Below are 22,372 nucleotides of genomic sequence, written 5' to 3' on the forward strand. Positions count from 1 at the left end.
TTCCATAAGCTCTGAGGTTTAGTGATGAAACCAGAATTTTGCTTATAGCAAAATCTTCTCGAACCAAAGCTAGGCAAGGAAAGGCAAGGCTAATGGATTTATATAGTACATTTAAAATCATATTTGTATTTTTTTAACGCCTTTTTCCCTCTTTATTTTCTTACCATCAACCTCTAAAACCATATTTTTTATTTTTAACACATTTTTTCTCTTCCTTTTCTTACGATCAACCTGGGTCTGCATATGAAAATCAGTCTGTATGTCTAAATCTTGCGCATTTACATGATGAACAACACAAGTACTTATGTCACTTCATGTGCACGGTCCCTTTTAAAATAAAATAAACATTAAAAAGGCTAAAATTAAAATCATAACCGATGCATAAGACAAAATTAACAATAAATAAAATTCAAACAAATAAATAAAAGTAACGATAAAAAACAAAGAAGAATAAGAAAAGCTGCTGACAAATATGTTTTTGTCATGATGGAAAAACCTAGGTGAGCTTGTTAAAAACTCTTCTTTTAGTTGCAATGATTTGGAGAAACTAGAGCGTTCCAATAATATAATAATTGAGGGTGCTTGTTATGATCTGTATGTTTTTTTTTATGCCTTACTGTTTGTAACTCACCAATTTATTTCCTATTGGTGCCCACACTAAGAACTGTGTTACAGGTGGAATCTGAACCTTGGAGAGAAATTCCCTGAATCCAACAGAAAACAAGACATTAAAGTATGAATAACATCATCAATTGTTGGAATTAGTATAGTTAAACTATAATAATTACTCATGTAAAGTCTACAATGAAACAAAAAAAATGTCTTAGATTACATTTTCCCCTAAACTCAATCACACTGAACACTCTCAGAAACAAACAAACAAAAAAAGTACAAAAGGTTGTTACTGGGGTGCTGGGGCCCTTTCAAAATGTACTAATATGTACCATTTAGGTACTAATACATACGCTTTAGGTATTATGTATCTTTAAGGTACTAATATGCACCATTTAGGGGTAAACAAGTGTACCTTTTAAAAATGTACTGCACCAGGGATAACGTTTGTACCTTTTTTTTCTGAGAGTGAACAATATCTATGTGAGTGAGTTTGAAATACACTGAAACATTTTCAGGACTTTCCCAGGTCTGGAAATCACAATTTCAGAATGATATAAGTTTTCCATGAACATGGGAACTGTATATATTTTGATAGACCCATCATAGGAACATCTTTACTCACTGAGACTCCATGTTGTAAATATGGTAGGATGCAGTGAAGGAGTGTCGCCATAGCTGTTGATGCATTTCAAGCACGTGTTAGAAACATCAGCATGAGTCACTTATGCACCGTATATGTGTGTTTAATTATGAAGTGTTTTTAGTTTTATTGCAGTCAAGTTACCTTTGAGTAATTGCTCTCAAAGACGACAAACTTTCTGTCTGCTGACAATATGTAATCTGTGGCATCCACTTGGGCCTGTAAACCAATTCACAGTAAATAAGTGGAATTTACATGCATGTTAAACATGAATAAAAGATGTAAGAAAAGAGATAATGAAATATATGAGACTATTTAATGAGAAATGTCTGGAGAGGCATTCAAACCCTCATATGAGGCAACCTACAAATGTTGAGTTGCTCAGGTACATTGAGCTTTCCTTCGTTTCAGCATTGTGCACGTAAATATGGCCTTCGCTGGTTTTGTGGAGGTATTCATTGTCTGGAGGAAAATAAGACAGCAGAGTATATGTGTCAGGGTGATTTAGAGGTCATCAGGAAAAACAAACAGGGACCATGTGAAGCGCTTCAGGTGTCCTACCTGACATCCAGTGGAGACTGTATGTTTTATACCTGATGGTATCATTGTAAAAATCATAAAAAGAATAAGTTCTCTTTAATGCAGACTCATCTCCTGAAAACACAGTGAAGGAAAACAGTTTTAGTCTTCAGCAGTTCAGACAAAAATATTTAATATATTATAGATTAAATATATATAAAAAAAATTTTTTTGTATTTTTTTATTTTTCTATATAGCCTACATATAACAAAATTGTAAAATATATTGCAGTTAATATGAAATTCCCACAAGAACAACAGTTTATTTGATGTTCACATGGAGGCGCTAGTGGGTTAACTCACTTTTTTTTTTTTGAATATTTTATCACAATATATGCTATTAATACGGATATATACAGTATATATAAGCAGTGTTGGGGGTAACGCATTACAAGTAACGTGAGTTACGTAATCAGATTACTTTTTTCAAGTAACTAGTAAAGTAACGCATTACTTTTTAATTTACAAGATAATTACTTTTTAATTTACTTTTTCAAATAAGTAACGCAAGTTACTTTTTTACCCCAATTTATTGATTGACAGCTCTCCTGTCCCCCTCTTCCCTGATCGTCAATCTCTCTCTCTTTTTTTTTTTTTATGAATGCATGATTCATAATCAAAGACTGTTCATGTGAGAAAGAGAAAACAGATGACACATAAAGGGTCATTTTAATTGTTTACTTCAAATAGCATGCTGGACGATATCCTCTAGAGTAAATCTACATGTACAGAAACACTCACAAAATCAGTATTTGCGATTGGACAGCTTCACTGCTTGCACACACATTAAATGTTACAGAGCAAAACAAAGTCCTTACTATAAAATAAATCAAAATGACTTAATTCAGTGCAGTTTTAGTGAATGTCGTTTGCTAATGAGTGGTGCTGATGCAAACACTTGTTTGGGCTTTATTACAACGACTTCTATGGAAGTCCATTTCTGCTAAGGGATAAAAAAAGGTAATTGCCACATTTTATCTCACAATCTGGAGGAATATCAGAATTGCAAGATATAAAGTCAGAGTTGTAAGATGTTGACACACAATTGCAAGATATAATATGTAATTCTGAGAAGAAAAGTCAAAATTGTGAGATATAAACTTGAGATTGCAAGGAAAAAGGTCCGAATTGTGAGATAAAAAGTCACAATTAAATTTATTTTTTAAGCCATGGCAGAAAAAAAAAAAGAATTGCGAGATGTAAACTTAGAATTGTGAGATAAAAAGTGCATTAGAATCAGAATTTCAAAAGTGCCACTTGAGATGAAATAAATGATGGAAATGAAAGCTTCCATTGACCCTCATCATGTTGAGAAGTGCCAGTGCTTGCAGCAGAACAGACTTGGTAGATGCATCATTTTACAGGTTATGACATCTGATTGATTGTATCAGAGATGAGATTGAATATCTTCTGGTCTTTATTTTCAGTCAGTTTCCATGTCTTCTTCCCCGGAGTCCTCTACGAGGAGATCGGCGTGTTGAGTGTAATCAAACGCGGGGAACTTTATGGGCAACTCGCTCCATTTGCTGAATGTCTTCTTCTTGGAGCTGTATGTGACCACAAAGTTCTTGATATGGAGGCAGGGACACTCAATGCTTTTATACAGCATCATCGAGCCCCATTGCTGCTCAGGAACGAGACAAAAAAGTATGATTTAAAATGAATGCATATTAAAGAAAATACATACTGTATGATGTATAGAGGGCTGGGTGCTATCTAAAGTATTTTACTATTCATTTGCAATTATTCTGTTGCCAGTATAAAATTGCACAGCATCAGACCCTCATCATGTTGAGAAGTGCCAGTGCTTGCAGCAGAACAGACTTGGTAGATGCATCATTTTACAGGTTATGACATCTGATTGATTGTATCAGAGATGAGATTGAATATCTTCTGGTCTTTATTTTCAGTCAGTTTCCATGTCTTCTTCCCCGGAGTCCTCTACGAGGAGATCGGCGTGTTGAGTGTAATCAAACGCGGGGAACTTTATGGGCAACTCGCTCCATTTGCTGAATGTCTTCTTCTTGGAGCTGTATGTGACCACAAAGTTCTTGATATGGAGGCAGGGACACTCAATGCTTTTATACAGCATCATCGAGCCCCATTGCTGCTCAGGAACGAGACAAAAAAGTACGATTTAAAATGAATGCATATTAAAGAAAATACATACTGTATGATGTATAAAGGGCTGGGTGCTATCTAAAGTATTTTACTATTCATTTGCAATTATTCTGTTGCCAGTATAAAATTGCACAGCATCATGAAACGTTACTGTGAAACTTTATTTAACAAAATTTCACTTCTTGTATCAAGAAACTTGAATCTACTGGGCTACTTTGAAAACCATCCGAGTTTTTGACATTTCAAATCAAATACATAAATATAAAAAGATATATTGTATATCATTAAATTTATTAATGCATACATCATTTTAATCATATATTTATAAATATATTGCCTAGCCTTATATTAAGCTTTTTTTATTGCATTGTTTTTTGTAAACATTTTTGTAGATCATTCACCCAAAAATGAAATTTGGTGAAGATTTACTCTCAGACCATCCAAGTTGTAGATGAGTTTGTTTCTTCATGGGAACAGATTTGGAGAAAAGTAGCATTGCATCACTTGCTCAGCATAAAAAGATATATTGTATATCATTAAATTTATTAATGCATACATCATTTTAATCATATATTTATAAATATATTGCCTAGCCTTATATTAAGCTTTTTTTATTGCATTGTTTTTTGTAAACATTTTTGTAGATCATTCACCCAAAAATGAAATTTGCTGAAGATTTACTCACCCTCAGACCATCCAAGTTGTAGATGAGTTTTTTTCTCTATGGGAACAGATTTGGAGAAAAGTAGCATTGCATCACTTGCTCAGCAATGGATGCTCTGCAGTGAATGGGTGCCATCAGAATGAGAGTCCAAACAGCTGATAAAAACATCACAATAATCCACAAGTAATCCACACCACTCCAGTCCATCAGTTAATGTTGTGTGAAGTGGAAAGCTGTGTGTTTGTAAGAAACAAATCCATCATTAAGATGTTTTAGACAAGACAATTGTTTCACTGGAGAAAGCAATATTATGGATACAGGACTCATATTTTAGCTGAAAGCAATGCTTTGAAGTTAAAAATGCATTAATGATGGATTTGTTTCTTGCAAAGCTTTTTGATTCTCAAGACATTAACTGATGGACTGGAGTGGTGTGGATTACTTGTGGATTATTGTGATGTTTTTTATCAGCTGTTTGGACTCTCATTCTGACGGCACCCATTCACTGCAGAGGATCCATTGGTGAGCAAGTGATGCAATGCTACATTTCTCCAAATCTGTTCAGATGAATATACCAACTCATCTACATCTTTGAATGACCTCGGGTGTAAATTTTCAGTTTTGGGTGAACTATTCCTTTAAGCTAAGGAAGTTTTTTTGCATTATCGTGGTTATATGAAGTTCACAGTTGTGTAATGTTTTTGAGAGCGAGTCGAACTGAATTCCAAAACCAAACCACTGTTATGCTCAGCAGTAATGCAAAGAGTGTTTATTGGAAGGGAAGAGCTGAAGTCAGCACGCACCTGTCCGCAGTTTTTGCACGCAATGACTCCATTGGTCTCATAGTCCAGGAGTCGCTCCTGTAGTGATGCATTCTCTCGGACTGTAAACAGCTTACTGCAGACATCAGCAACATTTATTTTTACTGATTTATTACTGTCTTCACCACCGCCATCATCATGCAGAATAAACATGATTTGTATCATCAGTGTACATATTTCTGGATTTTCTGAAGAAAAAAAGTATTTGTGACTGTGGGTTTTTACCTAAATTGCTTTGTGACGTTGACATGGTGCATGTTCTCTATCTTCTCAATGTCTTCTCCAGAGCACACGGACACACTGCACTGCCTGCAGCTCAGGCTGATTTTAGACGGCGGTTCTTTCATCATTCCCTTCCTCTGTTTCTTCTTTATCTTCACCTTCTCCTCCATTATGGCCTGCATCTGAAACTCTCTGGTCTACACAAAACCAAATAATGTTACTTTTAAGAGTATATGAGGTATATTGGAGTGTATTTATTGAAGTAGATTCTCACTTTCTTCTCGTAGTCTGCTCGATTCATCTTGCACACTTTGGCGATGGCTGTGCTCATCATTTTCTCTCTGTATTCGTTAACACTCTCTCTCTCTGCCACCCCAGATCCTGCCTCCGCCACCAGCGTGTAACTACTGTCCTCTGCTCTTCCTCGACCACGGGCCTGCAGAGAGAGAAAAACGGTACTTCTTGCATCTTCATTCAGAAACGTCAGCATGAGAATACAACCTCAAAAACCAGAATGACTTCAGGTAGTTCAGTAAGACTCTGATCGCTTTATTTGTCATGTAAGTAGTGATAGACTGATATATTAGACACCAGGCTGAATCTCCCAATATTTGGCCATTTAAAATAGTTCAAAAGTTTGGGGTCAGTAAGAATATTTTCTTTTTAAAGAAATTAATACTTTTAATCAGCAAGGATGCATTAAATTTATCAAAAGTGACAATACAGACATTTATAATGTTACACATTTCAAATAAATGCTGTTCTTTTGAAACCGTTTTCATCAAGAATGTATCAGGGTTTCCACAAAAATATTTTCAACATTGATATTAATAATTAATGTTTCAGTGAGCAGCAAATCAGCATATTACTATGATTTCTGAAGAATCATGTGACACTGAAGACTGGACACCAGGCTGAATCTCCCAATATTTGGCCATTTAAAATAGTTCAAAAGTTTGGGGTCAGTAAGAATATTTTCTTTTTAAAGAAATTAATACTTTTAATCAGCAAGGATGCATTAAATTGATCAAAAGTGACAATACAGACATTTATAATGTTACACATTTCAAATAAATGCTGTTCTTTTGAAACTGTTTTCATCAAGAATGTATCAGGGTTTCCACAAAAATATCTGTTTTCAACATTGATATTAATAATTAATGTTTCAGTGAGCAGCAAATCAGCATATTACTATGATTTCTGAAGAATCATGTGACACTGAAGACTGGAGAAATGATGCTGAAAATTCAGCTTTGCTTCACAGGAATAAATTATATTTTCAAATATATTGACATAGAAAATGGCTGTTTTAAAATGAAATAATATTTCACAATATTTCTGTTTTTACTGTATTTTTGAGCAAATAAATGCAGCCTCGGTGAGCATAAGAGACTACTTTCAAACCTCCCAAACTTTTGTATTTTTTGTGAATTTGGAGTAAATGTTGGTTAAATAATGTATGAGCATCATTAAACTAAATTATTAAATTAAATGTATGATTTGCTCTAATTAAATTGGATTATACCTGTATACTGTATATAAGAGCAATATATTGCCACACTGTATTTGCGTTGGCCATTAAAAACATTTCCTTTGATTATGGCTGTTTAAATTTGGTATCAGAAGTTGGTTATGAAAATGATGAACCCAGACTTTAGCTGTAGACTGCTTAAACTGAATGTTGAAAACTTTTAGTTTGGTTCCTGTAACACATACATTTAAGTGCTGCAGATGTGAGATGTATGAAACCGGCCTCAGAGCCATATGGTGTCTATCTAAAGTAAATATTGATTGAAACAAATAGCACAAACTACAAGCCCTTAGAAACAGGCCAAAAGAGTGTAGCATCATGATGAGCATCTTCAAAAGTTCACCTGAATCATGGCGATCTCATTGGTCACAAGGCAATAGCGTATGACGAAATTACATTCGGCGATGTCCAAACCCTCTTCTGCTACAGTGGTGGCTATTAGCAGATTGATCTGCCCGTCACGAAACTTGTTCAGCACGTCCTTCTGCTCTGCCTGAAGATGGCAGGACATCATTTTATTGAAATTTGATATTATTCCACAAATGGAACCTGGAACAATTATTTTAAATGAATGCAGAACCAGACACATTAGTTCCTGAGTTTGAGAGGGACTTACAGCAGTCATCGGTTTCACCACACTCTGATCTCCTCCACCAATCAGATAGCTGGCTCTGACTCCCACTTCATCAAACTTGGGGTTTTCTTGAATCCACTGGCAGAGAGCAATGGCGCTGAGGCGGGTCTGGGGGAATATGATGCCTCTCGCCATCTCTCTGGTGCTGAATTCCTTCAGGATGTTGGTTTTCAGCTGGGCCAGACTGTTGTTTTCATACTGCGGCTTTCCCATCAACTCCTGCAGCTTTGCTTTATTGTCTGTTGAATATTAAGACAAACAGATACAAAGAGTAAATCAGCATTACCCAACAAGATGTTTAGCATGTCTGGACACATTTTAAAGGAATAAACAACAGTATTGTTTTGGTAATATTTAATTAATATTTTGAAATGGCTTTTCACTTATTTTCAGTTTAATAATTTCAGTTTTCATTTTTTTTATGTGCTTTTGTCATTTTATTTAGCTTTATTTTAGTTTATTTCAGTTTTCGTTTGTTATTTTATTATTTCAGCTTAAACATATTTTATTTCAGTTAGTTGTCATAGCAACATTTCTCATTTTTGTTTGAGCTTTTTAAACTGATGTTTTTCATTGAATATTTATTCAGCTTTATTTCAATTACTGAAAAATGTTTTCATAGTTTCAGTTTTAGTTAACAACAGCATTATCATTAACTAAAAAACTAAAACCATTAGAATTTTTTTAAATTACGCTCAATAAAATGAACATTAAATTAAATAATATATATATATATAAAACGTTTTAAAAATTCAGCTAGTTTCTCAGTTTCTCAGTTTAGTTTAGTTTAGTTTGAAGTACTAAAATAGCTAGAACTAAATAAACTAAAAACTAAAACATATGAAAAACTATAGATATATTTAAAAAAAAAGCAAAAATTATTAAAAATTACAAAAACACAGCAAAATTTTAAACTAAAATGAAAATGAAAACAATATATAAAAATTAAATCGAATTAAAATTAGCAAAAACTATAGTAGTATATTAGTGATACTAAAATAACACTGGTTAACAATAACAACAGATCCAAACATAAAAATGTTGTCATAATTTGCTCACTCTCATGCTTATTTTCTTTCTTACAGTATAAGGCATCATCCACTTTCAGCGAAAGTGCTCATTAAGAATTAAGCATTAATGGATCCCATTAAAAGACTAGTTTCAGTGTATTAAAAGATAGCATTGACTCTAGTTTGTGTGTCCATTTTTGATACCTTTGAACAAAGTGAAGAGGAATCGCTCAGTGTCTGTGATTGTAATGGTGCCTTCCTCATCGGGGCTGGATTTGGTCTTGAGCTCTTCGTTGTGATATTTGTCGAGGAAGCGGAAGGCATCTGACATGCGTATGGTGTTGCTCTGATGAAGAGCCTCGTTGTATTGACGGAGATGTTCAGCGCACACGCGCACCATCTGATTCTCTTCCTTAGCAGCTGGTGAACAACACAGACAGGCAATATTTATAAAAGAGTTCAACAATATAACTCCTGTTACGCCCCAAGATCAGCCCATTAAGGTAATTCATTTCATAGTCCACTCACTGGACTATCCATCCATCATGTTTTTTTCTGAATTTGGAAGTAAAAATCGAATTGTTTTTCACCACAGAGAAAAAATAGCAGTAATTCATACTTCAAACAGGCTTACCATGAATTCTGATATGCAATTTCAACGTCATTTTTAAGCAATCATATTTAAGTTACGTCATTTACAATGAATCTCCCACGAGAGACTGGTGCCGTTTTTCCTGGAAGTTCACGATGAACTCACCAAGACGTGGCGTGGCCCTACTCACTCCAGTTTGCTCGCAGGCCACCTCGCTTCAGAGGCATTATTCAAACTTCAGTACAGGACAGCAATGCTCACATTCTCTGGTCTGAAGTGCAAACTCTGCTTCCAAAATGAGCTGTGGAAATGGTTCCTCTAGCGAACATCGATTCATGCTTTTACAGCTGCTACTTCCTCATTCCCCGAAATGGCGGGCTCAGGCATCTGAACCATGGGCTTATGAATCCGTTCAAGATGCTGACTTGGAAGCAGATCCTCGTGCAATATGCCCCGGGGACTGTTTTTGATTAATCGGTGGATCTGAAAGACGCACAAACCGCTTTTGAGATTCGCATTCGAGGGGGTGGCTTACCAATATACACTACTACCATTCGAACTGTCTCTGGCCCTTGCACTTTACAAAGTGCACGGATGCAGCTCTTTCCGCTCTGAGACAGATGGGAATACGCATTATGAATTACCTAGACGATTGGCTGGTCTTAGCCAGATCGGAACAAGAACTCATCGCTCACAGGTCGCTGCTGCTCAGCCACCTGGAGCGGTTTGGGCTAATAAGTAATTTAGCCAAGAGCTCTCTGTCTCCCAGTGAGTAGTCTTCTCGGGGACAGTTATCGATTCTGCCCAGATGTGGGCATGGGTTACGCTGGAATGCTCCCTGATAATTCAGCGGCATCATTCAGACTTGGGACTTCACGTCCCCTCAGGGCTTTCAGAGGATGCTCGGCCTCATGTCAGCCGCTTCCTCTGTGATTCCTCTGGGCCTGCTTCACATGTGGCCCCTCCACAGTATTGGTTCAAAACCCATGTCCCATCCCACGCTTGGTGCCTGGAATCAAGGGTCAGACATGCTGGATATGGACAATGTGGCTCTAGGAGAATGGAGACTACATCCCCAAACGGTTCAAATTATCTGGTCTGTCTTAGGCAGGGCAGAGGTGGACCTCTTCACCTCAGAAGATAACTTTTACTGCCCAGTTTTGTTTTCGAAACAGCAAGATGCCCTGGCCCACAATTGGCCCAGAGCTTGCCTGTATGCCTCCCCCCCTGGTTGCCCTGCTTCCTCAGGTCATCAGAAGGGTCAGTGAAGTCAGATGCTCAGCCCTCCTGGTGGCCCCACTCTGGAGGAATCAGATGTGGTTTCCCAAGTTGATTCAGCTGCTATCGGCAGCCCCTTGGCCGCTACCACTGAGGAAGGATCTGCTCTCGCAAGTGAAGGGCATGATTTGGCATCCCTGGCCAGAGATGTGGAGCCTTCATGTTTGGCCCCTCGACAGGAGTCTTTGCAGCTCCCTGCAAGTGTTACTAATACCATTTTGGAGGCTAGAGCTCCGTCTTCAAGACGTCTTTATGCCCTTAAATGGTCAGCTTTCTCTGATTGGTGTGCAGCACAGAATGAGAACCCATGCTCTTGTGACGTGCCCTACGTGCCAACCTTTCTACAAAAGCTGATGGATAAGGGGCGCACCCCCTCCACGTTTAAAGTATAGGTGGCAGCCATCACGGCGAATCATTATTCTTTTAGTCATTACGTTTCTGAGGGGAGCTCAGAGATCGAATCTGCCTCGCTCATAATGTGCCGACTTGGAACTTATCTGTAGTCCACAGGGCCCTTCGAGCCGCTCCAGTCAGCTGACTTGTGGCCTCTGCCACTTAAGACTGTCCTCCTTTTTTAGTCAAGCGAGTGGGTGTCCTGCAAGCACTGTCGGTCAGTGCTTCATGTCTGAGTTTGGGCCTAACAACTGTAGAGTCATCCTCAAACCAAGACACGGCTATGTGCTTAAAGTGTTCTCCACTCTGTTCAGAGCACAATTCATCACCTTTTTAGCTCTTCCCAATTCAGAGGATGAGCAGGGTCCTAATCCACTCTGCCCGGTTCGGGCCCTTAGAGTGTGTGTTCATTTTATTGGTGATATCTGTGCGGCCACTGGCTGGTCGTCATCATCTACCTTCACCAGGTTTTATAACTTGGATGTCCCTACCCTGCAGGCACAGATTTTGTCCTCCTAAGTTAGATTTTGTTATGTAGTCCTCAGCCTAGGTGGCTTGGGTCTCATTGTTAGCTCAGACTTATAGGAGCCCTCAGTACGTGCGCTTCAGAGCTGGGCTCACCAAGTGGCTTCGTTCTGCACTTGCTTATAGCACAGCGCGATTGGATGCGTTCCCCATAAGCTTCAAGCAATGGAACGTGAGGGACCTTTCAAAGGGAACGCTCTGGTTACTAACGTAACCTCGGTTCCCTGAGATAAGGATGCGAGTGTTGCGTATGCTTCCGTGCTATAAGGCTGTACACGAATTGATGACTGTCGTTTCAGTCGAAAGATTCTGATGAAATGGCACTCGGAGCCGACTTATATAGCGGCCGCCCCCCGTGGGTGTTGAAGCGCCATTTGTTAGTGCAGTTACACAAATGTGAACAAATCAGGCTAAACAGGAGTTTCCTCATTAGTGACAAGTGATGCAACGCTCCTTCCCTTATATTAGGAAACTGAGGTTACGTTATAACCAGAGAGTTATTATCATTAACTCAATATACAACTCAAACCATAAAAGATATTATTTGAAATAAAATAAACTTTAACTGAAATAAAAATTTTATATAAAAAAAAACTTAAACTTATTTTATTTCAGCTAGTTGCCAAGGCAATATTTTTAATTTTAAAAACTTAATTTGAAGTACAAAAAAACCCTAAAACCTAATAAAAATGTAAAAAAAAAAAAAAAGTATATATATATAAAAAACTAAAAAAAGACAAAACAACAAAATTCCTAAAACTTGAACTAAAGTTAAAATAAAAACATAAAATATAAAAATTAAATCTTATTCAAAATATTAACAAAAACGACAATAGTAAATCAGTGATACTAAAAAAAACTAACAAAAAAAAAAAACCTAACCAAATTTGAATAGTTTTTGAGCTCTATACTAGAATACTAGTCAGTCATAACTAGTCTTTGAGGATGTTTTTTCTCCTCTATCATTTTGTATAACTACTGGATCTTTTCAGTGATTCTGAATGTCTGAACACAATTGAGAAACTTTGTTGGAATTCACAGTGAATTGTCCTTTAAAAACAGGAAAGAGACTGTGGCTTACTGTGATTACTGTGGCTTATTGTGACACATTTCGCATGAGTGCATGACTGTATATGAAATTCTTATCATGACTTCAGCAATATGGTGGTTAAATCATGGTTTCAGCAAAGAAGGCTGGAGGCAGAGGACACACAAAGAGAAACCACATTTTAGTAGGAGCTTTACAAAGTTCCAGTGGTTACTGGATTTTTGGAAATACTATATTTATAGAGTTAAACTTACAAATAAGTGTGTAAGACGAGATCAAAATAAGTGTGCAAGATAAAAATGTTCAGATTTAAATTTCTTCTCAAATACTTTCGAGTGGTTTGGCTCCCCATTAGCTGTTAGACATTGTTTCTACAAAACTATCTGGCCACAAAAAGACTTTCTGTTTTTACAGCTGTTGTAAAGTATCAACATTTTTTTATTTTTTTTTTAAAGCAGCATATATATTGCAGATACTTATTTATATATTTAGTAGGAGACCAGTGAGAGATTTACACTTAAAACTGTGCAATGGTTTTATATTTTCTCTGTCGGCTGTGTTTGACATCACCGCTCATAAATGAAGCTTTTAGACTGTGAGTTTTTGTGGTGCCACCAGGAATTTGTATTTATGGAAATTTATATGATGCCTTTAAAATGTCAATTTTCATGACTTTTTCCTGAAGTTTCCCGGTTTCCAATGACCCAGTAAACCTCCATATATCTGAATGTCTTTGTAAAAGGCAGTAAACTCACCGTTCTGCTCTTTCTGTACGACCCACTGTTCGTAGTTTTGTGTGCCGGGCTCACAGAGGAGCTTCAGGTCTGCGTGTTTGTGGATTTTATCCATTATCTTCTTGATCACGTCTCCAAACGGGTCCTTTAACATGCCATAGACACAGAAGGTTTTTATTGTCACATTTTGAAATTATCCACATCTAAATTGAATATACCAGCATCATAACTGAAGAGTATGTATGCTTTCCTGCATTAAGGCAAGAACTTTAAGTCTTTAAGATTTTGTATTGTTATTGTTTATACAGATTTTTCTAGAAATATTTAAACAAGTATTACATATGAAGTGTGTCATTTCTGCGCTACTATAGTGGCACCAAAAAGAATAGCAAAAATCATGACTGTTTTCAAAAAAGTTTAAGATCAATTTCAAGAAGAATGTTCTTAAGTGCAAATCTTAAGAACACTCTTATTTTCTTAAGAATGTCTTTTTATTTTTTTCTTGAGAAGAGAATGGCAGGCTTTGGTGTTATCTGATTGTATTGCGGTTCTTCACAAAGACTGGCTGATCAACTCACACATAGCATTTTCATTTTTAATGCATTGTCTTGATAGTTATTTTTAAAGAATTGTCTGTTGCATTCACTTGCGCTCCATCTTTCTTGCACTGTGTATGGCTGCTTTCATATGTGCTGAATGCTGCCGAAAGTTAAGTCATAATTATATGACTTAAAAAAAAACATGGTCCCAATTTGACTAGTCAGTGAGTTGTTATATAATGCTAACTTCAAATTCACCAAAAAGTCACATAATCATCATAACTTGATCATCGTTTACATTATTTATCATTACTCATGCACATCCCTATATGATATGTATTATATGTAGCTAATGCAATGCTGTAATGCTTAATTACAACAGTTAATTTTAAACAAACCAATAAATTAATTAAACATGTTACTTTTGGGGCAAGTTGTAGGTTATCCAAACTTTAGAAGGTTATTTACAATTATTGAAAAAAAAAAAATCTTAAGAACGGTTCCCAACAATTCTTCTTAAGAAAACAGAAAATAGCAGATTCATTTTTGTTTTGTTTTGTTTATTCTTAAGAATGTTTTGTGAATCCATGGTCGGAAAAATACATTTCTTAACCTAAATTCCAAGAAGTTTTTAAGAATGTTCCTAAGTGCAATTCTCAAAAAACTCTTAAGATGTACTCAAATATTTTCTTTAAAAAAAAAATCTTAAAATTTTTCCTTTTTCTGACAGGCTTTGGTGTTTGTATGACTGTTCTTTTAGAAGACTCGCTGATGAACAATTCATTTGAAACAACCCACCTTACCTTTGGGGATTTAAGACATGCTGGGGTTTTCCTATCTTTAAGAAATTATTTACGATGATATTAAAGAAGATTCTTTTAAAATGTTGAACTTTTCCACTTCAACCCGAATATTCAGATGTGTGCAGCGCATTTTATGGAGGATGAGGACTGTTTCCTGAACCAGTAGCCTACAATGCGTCTGTGGCACAAAGGCTGTTTCTATAAAGTTGGGCAGTTCCAACTTTGCAAGAACAGTCTAGCGCTTCTGACTCACAGCCTGTAAGTACGTTTTTTATATTTAAATAATTTGCCAATGATGATTCAAACGCTGAGTTTTGAGCAGTGTAGAGTAGTGCTTGTTGTTTGGTTGTTTCTCCGATCACAAATGCAGACATGGTTTTATGTTTACGCAGCGTGATACGCAACGCTTAAAAAAACAGTATAAGTCATTATAATCAGTAATTATGTCCCCACTGGATGCAACAAATGCCTCGTTTATAATGGGTTTTATTGGTTTTGTCTCGTCCTGCTGGGAGACGGCATCACAGTATGCTAAGGGGCATAACATTTCCGTCACACGCTTGAGCATTCGGCCAATCACAACGCACTGGATAGCTGGCCAATCAGAGCACACCTCGCTTTTTTAGAACGATGAGCTTTGTAAAAATCGACATGTTTCAGAAAGGCGAGGAGAAACAATAATGTACATTATATGGAAAATAATGTTTTTTTTTAACCTTAAACCACATAAACACATTGCATTACACCAAATACACCAAATAATGTTCTTTTTAGCAACATCATATGACCCCTTTAACCCTATTTTCTAGTACTGAGAATCCAACGCAAAAGAGTTTCTCTTGGCGCTTTGGTGCTGTTGTCATAAAGATTCATGGTAAAGCAGGCCAGCAGAGTAATAATGTGATGCAGGGTCCTGACTGGAGAAGCATGAAAGGCATGCGGAGGTTTATGGCTGCCTCCAGCACAGGGGTTGCGTGGAACATTGGAAACAGCTTTGCGGTGGAGAAAACAGTAAGATATGTGGGAGAGGAGGGTGTGTGTGTGTGTGTGTATGTGTGTGTGGAAACGTCAGATTAGAGAAAAACGCTTAGGAAGATTTGTTTTTTTGATTTGAGAAAGGAAAATATATATATATATTTTTTTAGTAAAGCAGAATCTAGAATGTTTTGAAAACGTGTGTGCATTCACTAACATATGGATTTGCTCAGCTTTGTTCTCATAGCATGTAACATGCACATTGCTGGTAGGCATGGGAATTGTAAAGACTTTAACAATTTGCTTCCACTTAATGTTTCCAGTTCCTTTCCAATTCCATTCAAGAACTAAAGGCTGGAATACACTACATGACTTTTGAGATCTGAACAGTTTTTAAAACGCTAGACATCATATACTTACTGACTTTGTAAATAGTCACAGAGGAAAAATTGGCTATCTTACATTAAATGACTGAGGATCACAAATTACCAGACTTTCAAGTCGTTCCCATCACAACAAAATCGCGCAGAAATATGTGTCTTGTTGCTTGGAGACACATGACAATTGAAAACAATGTATGTTCTGAAACCGGCTGAAAATGTGAAATGTGTTTGATATCCTCTGACTGGATAGAATCAGAGTCTGAAGCTTATAAATCAGGAGTCTGATCATCATAGACTACACGATTTTCTATGAAATCGGTCAACTCAAATCTGCAGACTTGATCTGACTTTGGGTAACTAGCGCCAACCTCTCCAGACTGTAAGTTGGAGCCAAAAGTCGTGCAATGTATTCCAGCCTTTAGGTTCTTGTAGTACTTTTAAGGAATGTACGAACTACACTATAACAATACTTGTACAGTATTTAGTTATGTCATGACAACTCTCGGAGGGACTGGCATGGTAATGTACATGACGATGTTAATGTATTTGGTCTTGGCGGAATAGATCTGCTACACTGCTGCTGCTGCGGCAGAGCAAGTACCGAGACTTGCTACTGCCAATACATCCACAACATTCTGCTGTGAGCATGTAAGAAATATTGCTGCTGCAAATATAACATACATGAAATAACCCCGTAGCAGATCTATACAGGTGGAGCTGGGGAAGGTGGAGGGTTTCTGAAGCAAGCTGCAACTGCTACGGCAAGCACTAATCATATATTTGAATGTTGAGCAGCGAGCTTATTGGCTACCGATACAGGAGAGAACCAATCAGCTGTGCCATTTGATAATGATGTTATTATGTCAGATTGAGTTAGACCTATCGGACTGCGCCATCTAGAGTTTCATGCCAGAACCTGTGTGTTTCGTTGTGAAAGCGAAACTACTTTGTTTGGTCTTCCAAAAGAGGACACAACTAGAAATCAGTGGTTAAGTTGTATTTAAAAACACTGTTCCAGAACACTTCAACCCGAATATTCAGATGTGTGCAGCGCATTTTATGGAGGATGAGGACTGTTTCCTGAACCAGTAGCCTACAATGCGTCTGTGGCACAAAGGCTGTTTCTATAAAGTTGGGCAGTTCCAACTTTGCAAGAACAGTCTAGCGCTTCTGACTCACAGCCTGTAAGTACGTTTTTTATATTTAAATAATTTGCCAATGATGATTCAAACGCTGAGTTTTGAGCAGTGTAGAGTAGTGCTTGTTGTTTGGTTGTTTCTCCGATCACAAATGCAGACATGGTTTTATGTTTACGCAGCGTGATACGCAACGCTTAAAAAAACAGTATAAGTCATTATAATCAGTAATTATGTCCCCACTGGATGCAACAAATGCCTCGTTTATAATGGGTTTTATTGGTTTTGTCTCGTCCTGCTGGGAGACGGCATCACAGTATGCTAAGGGGCATAACATTTCCGTCACACGCTTGAGCATTCGGCCAATCACAACGCACTGGATAGCTGGCCAATCAGAGCACACCTCGCTTTTTTAGAACGATGAGCTTTGTAAAAATCGACATGTTTCAGAAAGGCGAGGAGAAACAATAATGTACATTATATGGAAAATAATGTTTTTTTTTAACCTTAAACCACATAAACACATTGCATTACACCAAATACACCAAATAATGTTCTTTTTAGCAACATCATATGACCCCTTTAACCCTATTTTCTAGTACTGAGAATCCAACGCAAAAGAGTTTCTCTTGGCGCTTTGGTGCTGTTGTCATAAAGATTCATGGTAAAGCAGGCCAGCAGAGTAATAATGTGATGCAGGGTCCTGACTGGAGAAGCATGAAAGGCATGCGGAGGTTTATGGCTGCCTCCAGCACAGGGGTTGCGTGGAACATTGGAAACAGCTTTGCGGTGGAGAAAACAGTAAGATATGTGGGAGAGGAGGGTGTGTGTGTGTGTGTGTATGTGTGTGTGGAAACGTCAGATTAGAGAAAAACGCTTAGGAAGATTTGTTTTTTTGATTTGAGAAAGGAAAATATATATATATATTTTTTTAGTAAAGCAGAATCTAGAATGTTTTGAAAACGTGTGTGCATTCACTAACATATGGATTTGCTCAGCTTTGTTCTCATAGCATGTAACATGCACATTGCTGGTAGGCATGGGAATTGTAAAGACTTTAACAATTTGCTTCCACTTAATGTTTCCAGTTCCTTTCCAATTCCATTCAAGAACTAAAGGCTGGAATACACTACATGACTTTTGAGATCTGAACAGTTTTTAAAACGCTAGACATCATATACTTACTGACTTTGTAAATAGTCACAGAGGAAAAATTGGCTATCTTACATTAAATGACTGAGGATCACAAATTACCAGACTTTCAAGTCGTTCCCATCACAACAAAATCGCGCAGAAATATGTGTCTTGTTGCTTGGAGACACATGACAATTGAAAACAATGTATGTTCTGAAACCGGCTGAAAATGTGAAATGTGTTTGATATCCTCTGACTGGATAGAATCAGAGTCTGAAGCTTATAAATCAGGAGTCTGATCATCATAGACTACACGATTTTCTATGAAATCGGTCAACTCAAATCTGCAGACTTGATCTGACTTTGGGTAACTAGCGCCAACCTCTCCAGACTGTAAGTTGGAGCCAAAAGTCGTGCAATGTATTCCAGCCTTTAGGTTCTTGTAGTACTTTTAAGGAATGTACGAACTACACTATAACAATACTTGTACAGTATTTAGTTATGTCATGACAACTCTCGGAGGGACTGGCATGGTAATGTACATGACGATGTTAATGTATTTGGTCTTGGCGGAATAGATCTGCTACACTGCTGCTGCTGCGGCAGAGCAAGTACCGAGACTTGCTACTGCCAATACATCCACAACATTCTGCTGTGAGCATGTAAGAAATATTGCTGCTGCAAATATAACATACATGAAATAACCCCGTAGCAGATCTATACAGGTGGAGCTGGGGAAGGTGGAGGGTTTCTGAAGCAAGCTGCAACTGCTACGGCAAGCACTAATCATATATTTGAATGTTGAGCAGCGAGCTTATTGGCTACCGATACAGGAGAGAACCAATCAGCTGTGCCATTTGATAATGATGTTATTATGTCAGATTGAGTTAGACCTATCGGACTGCGCCATCTAGAGTTTCATGCCAGAACTCTGTATTTATCTTAATGTTAATTTCAACATTTACTAGTACTTGAGTTAATGCACTGTGAACTAACATGAATATTGTATTAACTAACATTAACAAAGGTTAATGCTGTCAAAATATATTGTTCATTGTTAGTTCATGTTAGTTAATGCATTAACTAATGTTAATAATTGAGACGTTTTTGTCATTTAAAAAAAAAAAAGTTTTTCAAAGAAGTCTCTTTTGCTCACCAAGGCTGCATTTATTTGACAGTAAAAACAGTAATATTATGAAATATTATTGTAATTTAACATAACTGTTTTCTATTGGAATATATTATAAATTTAAATTATTCATGAGATGAAATGCTGAATTTACAGCATCATTACTCCAGTCTTCAATATCACATGATCCTTCAGAAATCATTCTAATATTATTATCAATGTTGAAAACTGCTTCATATTTTTTGTGGAAACTGTGATACATTTTTTCCAGGATGAATATAAAGTTCAAAGCATTTATTTGGAACAGAAATATTTTTTAATATTATAAATGACTTTACTCTCACTTTTGACTAATCCTTGCTGACTAAAACAGTTCATTTCTTTCTTTTGTGCAATAGAAAGTCAAGTCTGCTTTATTGTCAATTCTTCCACATGTACAGCACATACACACAGAGAATTGAAATTGCGTTACTCTCAGACCCTTGGTGCATACAGATAACATAAATACAGATAGGTACAGATTAAATACAAAATACAAAATACAGCTATACAAATATACAAATAAGGTAAAGTGTAAAAAAAAAATATATATATATAAAGCACAAGGCATATGGCAGATAGAGTGCAAACCAGTAAAGTAAACAACAGTGCAAATATAATGATTGTCGTGCAAACAAATGATTTGTAGTGCAAAAGAGATTATTCAGACTGATTAAAGTGACAGTGTGTGTGTGTATTAGGGAGGGGGGAAGTGGGAGAGTCCATCAGAGGGTCAGAGTTCAGTGGTGCGTGGGGCAAAAGAGGGGAGGGGGGGCAAGGTCGGGAGGGAGTTCAGCTTCCTGACAGCCTGATGGATGAAGCTGTCCTTCAGTCTGCTGGTCCTGGCCTCTCCTCCCTGATGGCAGCAGACTGAAGAAGCTGTGTGTCGGGTGGGTGGGATCGCCTGCGATGCAGGGGGCTTTGCGGGTGAGACGGGTGTTGTAAATGTCCTGAAAGGAGGGGAGAGAGGCACCAACGATCTTCTCAGCTGCTCTCACTATGCGTTGAAGTGTCTTGCGGCAGGACGCGTTGCAGGCGCCATACCACACAGTGATGCAGCTGGTCAGGATGCTCTCGATGGTGCCTCTGTAGAAGGTGCATATGATGGGGGCCGGGGCTCTGGCTCTTCTCAGTTTGCGGAGGAAGTAGAGACGCTGCTGTGCTTTCTTGGCCAGTGCTGCGGTGTTGTCAACTTCCTGTGTTGAGGAAAAATGGAAACATGGAAGTATGTGTCCTTCAGATCTATCGTGACAAACCAGTCCTCGGAAAATCCCATTGTTTTTGCCTTTTTATGTCTATTCAGGTAAATTTATTTTTTTTAGAAAAACTGAGTCTTGGGGGATTACAAATTTAAGAATCTGTTTAAGATCTGCTGATTCTACATCCTGACATTACATCATATGAAAAACTAAGGTGATCTACATTGTATTGGGCATTCAAGGTGAACATGATGGCATCAGTTTACTGATTAAATTCAATATAGTTTCCTGTGAGGGGGTTCTGCAGGTCTCTAATCTTCATACTGAGAGTTAACTACATGTGAATGTTTACACATCTTTAGTTCTCGTGGCCAGGTGCAGCTCAAACCATTTGGGGACTGTTATCTTTGGGGAGTAGGTTTGCTGAAGCTCACAGTCGGGGGTTGATTTCCTGTATTGTCTTTAGATGTTTTGTTTAAGTGGTCACTTCTGAGGCTAGGTGTTAAGTCGACACCTTTAAGAACTGCCCACTGAATGCCTATAAAATACAATGTATGCCTGGCTTAGTCAGACTTTTGATGACTGCAGCGCCACGCAGCGCATTCTCAATAAAGAGTCCTGCTGAAGATAACCAAGAGTCTCCTGGTCTTCACTTCTGAGTTTCCAACAGTGTCCTCTACAGAAGCACAACATACGAATAAAATATAATTTTTCAAAAATGTTATTTTTTCAATTATTTCTTATGCTCTAAACAATGTAATGATATAAAATCGTATTTTTATAATGATATAAAAAATACTAAATTCATATGCACTAAATATATATACACACACATTGAATATGCATATAAGTCAAGTCAGAAAGTCCACTTTATTTCTAAAGCGCTTTATACAATATAGTTTGTTTCACAGAAGCTTCACAAGAGTGTTAAATTCAAATTCTGCTGTAAAGCAGCTCTAACAAGTCATAATAACTGTGTAAATTCATCAGTTGTACATGCATACTGTATATGTGAATATGCATGTGTGTGAGTGCTGTGACAAACTCCTGTGCCCCACTGCACTCTGAACAAGCAGATCACTCAGAAGAGAGAGTTTTACATTCTTCACATATGTGTGTAGTTTGATGTGTGTATGTGGCTAATTACTTTATGTTTGTGTAGAGTTACTAGGCAAAATATAATTTTTAGAAGAGTTAAAATAGTTTTGAAAGAAGTGTTTGCTTTTGCATGTTGTGAGTGTGTTTTGTGGTTTTGTGTGTAGAGTTTTGAGAAATGGAGCCATAGTTTCAAAAACTGTAAGCATTTTTAAAAAACTGTAAAGTAAAGATCAGCATAATTTAGCAGATATACAGACAGTTGAGCTACTTTTTTAAAAATGCCTTAGTGTGTTTGCTATGAATACATGAATACAAACGTCTCGGGTTACAAGTCAAGTCAAGTCAAGTCTGCTTTACTGTCAATTCTTCCACATGATACATACAGACATACAGATAATTGAAATTGCGTTACTCTCAGTAAAGCCATTTTACTCTTGGAGGTCTGTGGAGTTATTGTATGTGGCAGCCTGCTTAAACATATTCCAGTCTGTGTTGTAAGCTCCTCTCTGGGTGGTGTAAACAAAGTCCAGA

At 37.2% G+C, this 22,372-nt stretch overlaps 2 protein-coding genes across 2 annotated transcripts in view; both read right to left on the reverse strand.

Moving 5' to 3' along the window:
* The window catches only part of LOC107561562 (dipeptidyl peptidase 4-like), a 19,647-nt gene extending 16,202 nt beyond the window's left edge, over positions 1-3,445 (reverse strand). The window contains exons 1-6 of the mRNA XM_016246032.1: positions 3,352-3,445; positions 1,817-1,909; positions 1,623-1,717; positions 1,400-1,474; positions 1,238-1,290; positions 632-704 (exon numbers count right to left, since the gene is read on the reverse strand). Of these exons, the coding sequence (XP_016101518.1) occupies positions 632-704; positions 1,238-1,290; positions 1,400-1,474; positions 1,623-1,717; positions 1,817-1,909; positions 3,352-3,445 (483 nt within the window). The remainder of the gene's footprint in view (positions 1-631; positions 705-1,237; positions 1,291-1,399; positions 1,475-1,622; positions 1,718-1,816; positions 1,910-3,351) is intronic.
* Positions 3,446-3,623: 178 nt separating this feature from the next.
* Positions 3,624-22,372, reverse strand: part of LOC107561563 (interferon-induced helicase C domain-containing protein 1-like) — a 35,787-nt gene continuing 17,038 nt past the window's right edge. Inside the window, exons 8-15 of the mRNA XM_016246033.1 lie at positions 13,428-13,551; positions 9,041-9,256; positions 7,809-8,065; positions 7,536-7,685; positions 5,936-6,097; positions 5,665-5,858; positions 5,422-5,515; positions 3,624-3,940 (exon numbers count right to left, since the gene is read on the reverse strand). Of these exons, the coding sequence (XP_016101519.1) occupies positions 3,740-3,940; positions 5,422-5,515; positions 5,665-5,858; positions 5,936-6,097; positions 7,536-7,685; positions 7,809-8,065; positions 9,041-9,256; positions 13,428-13,551 (1,398 nt within the window). The 3' untranslated portion in view covers positions 3,624-3,739. The remainder of the gene's footprint in view (positions 3,941-5,421; positions 5,516-5,664; positions 5,859-5,935; positions 6,098-7,535; positions 7,686-7,808; positions 8,066-9,040; positions 9,257-13,427; positions 13,552-22,372) is intronic.

Source organism: Sinocyclocheilus grahami, unplaced genomic scaffold, assembly GCF_001515645.1.
Source record: "Sinocyclocheilus grahami isolate Dianchi unplaced genomic scaffold, SAMN03320097.WGS_v1.1 scaffold780.1, whole genome shotgun sequence".
In the NCBI taxonomy this organism is placed as follows: domain Eukaryota; kingdom Metazoa; phylum Chordata; class Actinopteri; order Cypriniformes; family Cyprinidae; genus Sinocyclocheilus; species Sinocyclocheilus grahami.